The sequence below is a fragment of the Sinocyclocheilus grahami genome, unplaced genomic scaffold, assembly GCF_001515645.1.
Source record: "Sinocyclocheilus grahami isolate Dianchi unplaced genomic scaffold, SAMN03320097.WGS_v1.1 scaffold1957.1, whole genome shotgun sequence".
NCBI lineage: Eukaryota > Metazoa > Chordata > Actinopteri > Cypriniformes > Cyprinidae > Sinocyclocheilus > Sinocyclocheilus grahami.
Window position 1 is genome coordinate 72,439 of NW_015507136.1, and position 9,707 is coordinate 82,145.

The following is a 9,707-nucleotide window of genomic DNA, read 5'->3' on the forward strand; positions in this document are numbered from 1 at the left end:
GGAACTACATTCAGAAATAAATGAGTGATCAAAGGAAAATAAATAGGATGCGTTTAGCATTTCCTTAAACATTTTCCATTTGCCCACACATTTATTTATTTATTTGCATATTTATTTATTTATTTGTGTATTTATTTATTTATTGTTTTTGCAGGTTTCGCCCTCCATACTATTACACTATGGAGGACCAAACCTATGGAGAACGAAACCTGCAAAAACAATAAATAAATAAATACACAAATAAATAAATAAATATGCAAATAAATAAATAAATGTGTGTATAAATACACAAATTCTTGTTTAAATACATATAGAAATAATTAAACATGTGACTAAAGTAGGCAAATAAATAAAATAAATTGGTGGGCAAATGGAAAATGTTTAAGGAAATGCTAAATGCATCCTATTTATTTTCATTTATGCACACATTTATTTCTGAATGTAGCTCCGCATTTATTTTTCCTCTGCACAACATGCTAATTCGCCTACTTTCACCACATGTATAATTATTTATTTATGTATTTAAACAAGAATTCGTGTATTTATGCACACATTTATTTATTTATTTGTGTATTTATTTATTTATTGTTTTTGCAGGTTTCGTCCTCCATACAATACATGTTGTTTTTAAGTTATTTTAGTACATCAAGACAAACTAAATGAAAATGAGAAATAAGAAACTAGCTGAAATAAAACAAGTTTAATATTAAAATAAGTTACGTCTGAGCAATAAATGATGAAGACACTGTAAAAAAGTTTTGATGTGACAAAAAGTCACATTTATTTTTTAATAAATCGATGTGAATTAAAAGCGCCTGAAGTTTAAGATGAACCCAAATCTTTCCCTAATAAAATGCATAGTAGTTTCGTTTACAAGGTCTCCAGAAACAACTTCAGTAAAGGTGTATTGAGCTGATTTTCCTGATATGATGTTGTAACGTGTGCGTTTCACATCTGAATGCCAGTGAACCTTCAAGAAACGCATCCGTTCCGTTCCACCTTAACAGGACTGTTGTGTTTGTCAGAAATATGGCGCTCTGATAAAAACACACCCTCACACAGAGTCTGCACGAGTCCTATTGACAGAGAGCAGGACACTTCAGGCTGTCTAAAGATCACACAGAGCTCGCCACTTCACTTCTGAGCGCGGTTTACTCTACAAATACTGTTTCTGCTGTGCGGGAGGCGCGTGTGTCTCCAAACCCCGCTTTAAAACAAGAAAAATGTCAGTGAACCCGAAATTTGTGAGTCCTTTCCACAGACCGCACTGTTTATCAGCCGCTGCGCCCGCCGGACAAGCCAAACTCACACACCCTGGAAAGGCCATTTTAGCTGGTAAGTGTCTTTTTGTGCTTATGAACCACGTAAGAATATTAATGCCGTGACTGACTCCAGGTCAGCTGTGCCGCGCGGTTTTTGCACTGTCATCCACACTGTTTAGTGTTTACAGTCCTCTGCTCACTTGATCCCTACAGGGCTGTAGTCAGCATCACTGCACAGGCGAGTATTCAGTGTGTGTGGCATGCTGTGTGGAGCTGATGCAGAGTAACAGAAGAGCTTTGATACAGTCTAGCATTTCTGTGTTATAATGTAGCAGTCGAGACTTGCTTGTAACAAAACTAGAATGTGTCAATCAGAAGTGTCAGGAAAACGCCCCCCCACCCCCAAAAAATAATTCATTAATTTTAATTATTTTAATGACAGTTAAGCACATTTTACATCTTAATTCTCAACGCTAAAAAAAAAAACATTTTATTAATTTATTTAAAAAAAAATTTGGTTACACTTTATTTCGATAGTCCACTTTAGACATTCTACTAACTAGAAGTAACTTTGTAACTACATGTCAACTACATGTCAACTAATTCTCATTCATTTGCAACTACATGTCTACTAACTCTCAGAGTAGACTGTTCGGGTAGGTTTAGGGTTAGTAGAATGTTGACAGAGAAAGTGTTAGAAGATATTAAGCAGACAGTCTACTAATACTCTACTAACTGCTAGTTGACATGTAGTTGCAAAGTTACTTTCTGTTAATAGAATGTCTAAAGTGGACTCGAAATAAAAAATTTTTTTTAAATAATATAAAAAAATTTCTGTTATTTAATGACATCTGTTTTTAGGATTTTTTTTTTCTTTCATGACTTTTTATTATTATGTTCATTATATTTTTTGCACGTTTGTGTAATGTATTGTAACATTTTACTTTGGATTACATTTATTTTTTTTTACTTCTCGTTATTCTCAAGGATAATTCTCATTAGTGTATTACAGCATTTAAAAAAAAAACGTAATACTTTAATATTATTATTTTATTTTTTTGATCAGCGTTTAGGGTTAGTAGAATGTTGACAGAGAAAGTGTTAGAAGATATTAAGCAGACAGTCTACTAATACTCTACTAACTGCTAGTTGACATGTAGTTGCAAAGTTACTTACTGTTAATAGAATGTCTAAAGTGGACTCGAAATAAAAAAAATTTTTTTTTCCGAAATCTGTTTTTAGGATTTTTTTTTTCTTTCATGACTTTTTATTATTATGTTCATTATATTTTTTGCACGTTTGTGTAATGTATTGTAACATTTTACTTTGGATTACATTTATTTTTTTTTACTTCTCGTTATTCTCAAGGATAATTCTCATTAGTGTATTACAGCATTTAAAAAAAAAACGTAATACTTTAATATTATTATTTTATTTTTTTGATCAGCAAATATCAAATAATGATATATAAATACTTTAAAATTTTAATATGTGATTTTATTTTGCGTTGAGGTGACGAGGGGGAAGAATGTGCTTCATTGGTATCAAAATAATGTAACAATGCAAAAAAAAAAAGACTTACTTTTGTATGCAAATGATCATTTCATATTTGTTTCTTTTTATTTTTGGAGTGAAATATGACCCAGACATGTTCTTCGCTTTCCTTTATTGTTAAAGTATTTCTTCATCGCTGTTATCCATAAGGTGCCTTTGATTTACGTTTAATATTTCATGAACAGTTGGAAAAATTCAAAAGGAATGCTAATTAAATCATTCTTAATTGCTAATCATTATTATTTTGAGCCAATAAGTTTTAAATTGATCAAATAAGATTATTCATTCATAACTTTTTTTATTATATTTTCACTTTGTATCTCATTTGATTCTTATTTGTATTTCATCCTTTTATGACCGCAGGTTCCAAATTATGATAACATTCCATTAGTAATGCATTAACGTTCTTTTTCTTTATTTCATTCTCTCCTCGGCATCTATGGATAACTTTGTCATCTTAAAAGTGTAGTTATAAGCTGTCTATTTTCCACCCTTCCCTGAAGTGTCCCTAGTTAGTGTGGTTAATGTCTTGCCAGGGCACGTGTCTGAGATTAACAGCACTGACAGTTCATGCAAAACTCATAGTAGTTCCATTCATATCTAATTATGTGCTGCATGAAGCTCATTCTAGTCTCAGTAATTGCTCAGTGGAGGGATAATGTGCTGGATGCATGACGACATGATGACAGAGCCTGTGGCATGGACACATTAACACAGTAACATGGAATGCAGACGGTTTGTGAGTGTTGAAATATGTGGTTAACATCTAGAACGTGCGCACTGGATTACGGTGCATTTCATAGATGTTCACATTTATGTATTTGACCCTAATTATGTTCAGAGGACATGATCCTGGTCTTCAATGGTGCGATGTATTCCAAATTGCACCGGCGCTTTTGACAGAAGCATTCATTATAATGTAAATGCTTGCTCCATCTCTGAAAAAACTTTCCTTTTGGCTAACGTTTTGATTGCAAAAGGCCAGTCATACTGGTACTCAAGCATGAAGGGATGGCTAAGCAGATGTCACGCCTGTCACTACTCACGCAAACACTCACACAAGGCCAGCGATTGCATCATATAGACTCACTTTGTTTGACTTTAAAGACGTAAAGCAGGAATAGGTGTGTCATTCTGACTGCTGCTTTATTCTGACCAAACATTCCTCCTTTACTTAAAGGTTCTAATGTTTTTTTTTTTTAATAAAGTTTATAAAGTGTTATTTGCCAGCTGTATAAGGAGCGAAATGGATTTGACATTTGCCATAGTACTGAATACATAAGGTAGTTTTATTTTACTGAAGGGAACTTGTATTAGCGGCCCAAACTTCCTTTAAAACTATTGTTTGATGTTTGAAAGAAATTAATAGTTTTATTCAGCAAGATTGCATTAAATTGATCGAAAAGTGACAGTAAAGTAATTGATCTACTTCAGATAAATGCTGTTCTGTTGCACTTTCTGTTCATCAAATAATCCTGGACAAAAATGTATCACAGTTTCCACAAAAATAAGAAGCAGCAAAACACATTTTTAACATTGATAATAATAATAATAATAATAAACATTTCTTGAGCAGCAAATCAGCATATTAGTATGATTTCTAAAGGATCATGTGGCATGTGACATTACATTTTAAAATACATTAGAAGAGACACCAGGCCGTAGTGAGCATAAATGTTTTAAAAACATTTAAAAAATGTACAGACCCAAACTTTTTATATCTAATATTTATATTTGTTTTTAAATCTAATAATATTTATTTATTTATATTTGAAAATATTTGATTTATGTACACATTATTCATATGTGGACATACATGATGATTTCGGGATGGTTTTAGCTCCTCTACTCTCCCTCGGGACAGTTTTTGTGGCTCAGGGAGACTAGCAGGTCGAACAGGTTAACACCTGTTATAAGACACATTAATGTTCGTCAGTTATGTTAAAACCTGTTAAACAGGTATAATGATTTTATAAAGAAAAATATTTGTATATATTAAAGGGGTCATATGATGCTGCTAAAAATAACATTATTTTGTGTATTTGGTGTAATGAAATGTGTTTAACATGGCGGCAGCAACAACAATACTACAGCGAGAATAAAAGTTACGCCTTCTTTCTTTGCGTGAACATTTGGGCGGCGTTATGCAAATCTTCCCACACAGTGACGAAGATATGTGGGGGCGTGTTAGAACGAAGCGGTTTAGGTAGGCGTGGTTGACTCTTAACTTTTATAAAGAATATCTCTTTGGATTGGAGACTTTAGTCTTTGCAACTTTACAGATCTTCTTTATGCACCAAGAGCTTGTAACACTCCAAAGAGAAAGGAAAAATTTAAATAGCATTATATGACCCCTTTAACACAAACCCCCAAGTTTCCTGAGAGTACGCAGGATTGTTCCAGGAATCATCAATGATGACAGAACATCATTAAACTGAAGAGGAGACCATTAACAGGAACAATTCAGAGGAATTGTAGTGTATGCACCAACTGTGCTCAGATCAAATGTCAAGAGATCTCAGTAAACATTTCTCTGACATGTACAATCATTTTATGGCTCTGTACTCTTACTATATGACAACTATTGACTCATTTGTGTTTATTTGAGTAGAAACACCTCCGACAAAGTTGATAATTAAATGAAAAATTGCTTCATTAGCTATGAAAGAGCAACCTCAGAGCAATATTTTCTTCTGGATTGTATACAGCTTATAATAATGTCTGCTTGTTGAATCGGATTAATTTGATTGATCACCTGAAGCTTCTCTGCACACATGGCACACAGTAGAAGAATTGTAAATGTGTCAACAAAGTTGAGATCTGATTAAAGAGCAGGACGTTTGTTTCACAGTCACACCCATCTCAGAGCAGGGGGTTATGGCTCTGTACTCTTACTATATGACAACTATTGACTCATTTGTGTTTATTTGAGTAGAAACACCTCCGACAAAGTTGATAATTAAATGAAAAATTGCTTCATTAGCTATGAAAGAGCAACCTCAGAGCAATATTTTCTTCTGGATTGTATACAGCTTATAATAATGTCTGCTTGTTGAATCGGATTAATTTGATTGATCACCTGAAGCTTCTCTGCACACATGGCACACAGTAGAAGAATTGTAAATGTGTCAACAAAGTTGAGATCTGATTAAAGAGCAGGACGTTTGTTTCACAGTCACACCCATCTCAGAGCAGGGGGGCGGATCCTCTGAGCCAATCACAGAAAGACACGCCCCCTTTACTGACGCCTGTTGAGCTACAGATGTGCTTAACACACAGTTAAGGTGGCGACAGATCAATGTGATTTTCATGAGACATTCATAACTCATAACAGTGATCATTGCTGGGAAAACTCATAATACAATACCATTCAAAAGTTTTTTTTAAAGACATTTAGCAATGCGCTAAAAACTATCCCAAACACCTTATCATTCTGACAATAGTTCTGATATATAAATAGAATTTGTTTTCTTTTGTTCTTTTGCAAAGTGTTATTTTTAACAAAAATTTCTTTAAATATGATAACATTTTGCTTCTGTTATATTTATTTAACAGAAGTGTTATTTTAGTGTCAGTGAGATACTATTCTAGTTTTTTTAATAGTTTGAATTGCTTTTTATCTCTATATTTTATTGTAATTTGTGTTAAAGTTTTAGTTATTTTTTTAGCGCCTATATAGTTTTTATTATTTTTTATTTTAGTTTTATCAAGTTAAACTGAATTAAAATAAGTTTGTGTTTTTATATTTGATTTGATTTGATTCAGTTAACGGTTAAGAAACAAAAAAGGTTTTCTTTTTTTATTTTTTTATAATCCTGATTTGTGGCTTATATCATTAATATCACAATTAATAAATTCACTGTGTTTTGCAGGTGGGATTGCTGGAGGCATTGAAATCTGCATCACATTTCCTACAGAGTATGTGAAAACTCAGATACAGTTAGATGAGAAGGCAAACCCGCCTCGCTACAAAGGCATCGGTGTGTATTTGCTCAAATTACTTCGTTATTATCTTAAGTAAGCACTCAACAATTGATTGCATTATTATTGCATATGCCATGTCCCAAGAGCTTTCTAAACACTTTCATTTAATCATTGTGTGTAAAAACACATGGTTCACTGGCAGAGAGACAGAGTCCACTCCGGGTTGAAGGTTCAAAGTACAGTAACTGATGCACAAGCTCTAGGGTTCGGGTTTATCAGCCGCTGGACTTTGTGGCCCCTTTTCACAACAAGTTTATCAGCACGGATTGTTCAACCCAGTTTGTTTGTTTGTTAGCCAATCGCACGCTTGCAACCAGCAGTGTCACGTTTCAACAGTCTGGTTATGTTCACTTGAACCATGAATGATTTACTCAGCTGCAAGATATCAGAACAATCTGAAAAGGAAATGAATGTTAAATGCCTCAGGCTCAGATTAGAATGCGAATAGCTCTGTTTTGGAGTATTAATACTGATGTAATTCTTCTGTACTGTCTCGTCAGTTGACTGTGTGAAGCAGACGGTGCATGATCATGGCGTGAAGGGTCTGTACCGCGGTCTGAGCTCTCTGGTCTATGGCTCAATTCCCAAAGCCGCGGTGAGGTGAGCATTTCCTGACCCGCTGGGATAAGCCACGCACAACCTTTGGCTGTCAGTGTGGAGTCTGGTGCTCAGTGCAGCTTATTCTGGCACACATGCCCTCGGTCTCTAGTTTTGCTCTGCTGTTTTTTTAGCGTATAATCTATAAATCACTAGCCTTCATGACATATCAGTCAGTCAAGGATTTTAGTGGAGAAATCTGTAAACTAATAGGCCGATTATATCTATTAATTAAAAATATTGGAACCTGACATATGTAAAATGTAATTCAGCTCAGTCTCTGGAAAAAATAAAGAAATAGATAAATGTATATGTATATATATATATATATATATATATATATATGTGTGTGTGTGTGTGTGTGTGTTGATATAAGTATACTACAGATAAGAAATGGTAAAAACATACAAAAAAAATTGTTACTTGAGGTAAAATAAACTTTAACAAAAAAATATAGAAAAAAAAAAAATTTTTTCACCTATTTTTCTAATTTTCATTTAGTTTCAGTTTACATTGATGTACTAAAGTAACTTAAACTAAACTAAAATTAATTCAAAGAATTAAAATATTAATAAAAATTAGATGGATGGATGGAGGATGGATAGATGGATAGACAGACAGACAGACGGATAGATGGATAGACAGACAGACAGATAGACAGATAGACGGACAGACGGACAGACGGATAGACAGACAGACAGACAGACAGACAGATAGAAAAAATATATATACAGTATATATATCAGCTAGTTGCAAAAAGCAACATTTCTCTGTTTAATTTACTTTAACTTAATGTTAAACTCACTAAAACTGAAATAGTCATTAATAAAGCTATATAGAATTTAAAAAAACTACAAAAAATGATAAAAACAACATATTTACTAAAACTTTAATTAAAATGGAAACTGATTTAAAACCTTTTCTAGTTTAACATTTTAGATTTACTTTTAGATACACTTTTGGTTGCTTTGTACGTTTTATTTTGACTTTCTCATAATAGTTATTATAGTATATATTTACTAATATAGTTTTTATTATGAAACCACCCAGAAATGTTTTACAAAATTATTTTGTTAAGCGCACAGTTTTTAAAATGATGTTGGCATGAAGCAATGTTATTTTAATCTTATTATATTATTTATTATTATTTCAGATTCATTTTAATATTTTCAGTTTTCTTTTGAATTGTAGTTTGTTTTAGTAACTACATGGCTCAATCTCATGAAAACATCTGCGGTCATAATTTACCCCAAAATCTAAAATATTTTATATATATATATATAAAAACCCTATTTCCAAGACCATTATGAATTTTTGCCATTAGTTTAAATGACAAAATTCTCATTTTATTTTATTTTAAGTTTTATACTTGTATGTAATGTTTCAATTACAGAAAACAATCAATAATAGTTTTAATTTTAAATAAGGACCAGCTACATAAGCAAGCATGTAATAAAAATGACAAAAGCACATAACAATATTTCTCAAATTTAAACTAAAATTCAAATGAAATGTTTGTCATTAAAATAAGATGTTATATTTTTCATAAAAACAGTTTTTCTAAGACCTTTACATTTTTTATTATTTTCATGACAATTTTCATTCACATTTTATTTTAGTTAACATTTTAGTAATTGTGTGTGCTTTTATAATTTGTATTAGTTTATATACACGCATATATATATAATTTTTTTTCTAGCTTTAATTTTCTTTATTTCAGTTTTACTCATTTTAGAACTTCAACCTCAACTTGATTAGTTTGTAAAAAAAATTAACTGTTCGTGAAAACATCTGGACTCACAATTTACCCCCAAATCAAAAGAACAAATTACGAAATTCTATTTTTCATAAAGACATACACATTTTTGACACTGCTTTCGTGACAGTTAAGCACATACTCTAACCAAATTCTCATTACTGTAATGCATAATGAAAGGTTTTGTGTGATTCACCCTTATGTATTCACTTAAATGTATTTCTCTCTCTCCTGTAGATTCTACAAAGGCACCGTGCCCAGGTTAGGTCGGGTGTGTATGGACGTGGCTATAGTGTTCATAATCTACGAGGAAGTGGTTAAAGTTCTCAACAAGGTGTGGAAGACAGATTAATGGAAGCGTGATGCTGATGGGCGGAGTCTGGCCTTCATGACAGCATATTACAGCATTTACTCCGCAGGCAAAATATCTGCCAACAGCAGATGACACAGAAAGTCACTGGAATGTACTTAATTATCCTCATTTAATCAACACAGAGAGAGAGAGAGAGAGAGAGAGATTTCCCCAACTAATGTGAGAAAGACACCAAATACTT

At 32.6% G+C, this 9,707-nt stretch overlaps 1 protein-coding gene across 1 annotated transcript; it reads left to right on the plus strand.

The window, feature by feature from the left end:
- The first annotated feature begins 1,042 nt into the window (after nt 1-1,042).
- Nucleotides 1,043-9,707, plus strand: LOC107573480 (tricarboxylate transport protein, mitochondrial-like). Its single transcript, XM_016259912.1, has 4 exons — nt 1,043-1,335; nt 6,689-6,796; nt 7,301-7,400; nt 9,382-9,707. The coding sequence occupies exons 1-4, from the start codon at nt 1,224-1,226 to the stop codon at nt 9,503-9,505; spliced, it is 444 nt and encodes a 147-aa protein (XP_016115398.1). The 5' UTR covers nt 1,043-1,223; the 3' UTR covers nt 9,506-9,707.

Excerpts from the sequence above, each read along its gene's own strand:
- LOC107573480 (XM_016259912.1), top strand. The coding sequence starts at position 1,224 with ATGTCAGTGAACCCGAAATTTGTGAGTCCTTTCCACAGACCGCACTGT. Across the intron at positions 1,336-6,688 it reads TGGAAAGGCCATTTTAGCTG|GTGGGATTGCTGGAGGCATT; the intron begins GTAAGTGTCTTT and ends TGTGTTTTGCAG. Across the intron at positions 6,797-7,300 it reads GCCTCGCTACAAAGGCATCG|TTGACTGTGTGAAGCAGACG; the intron begins GTGTGTATTTGC and ends CTGTCTCGTCAG.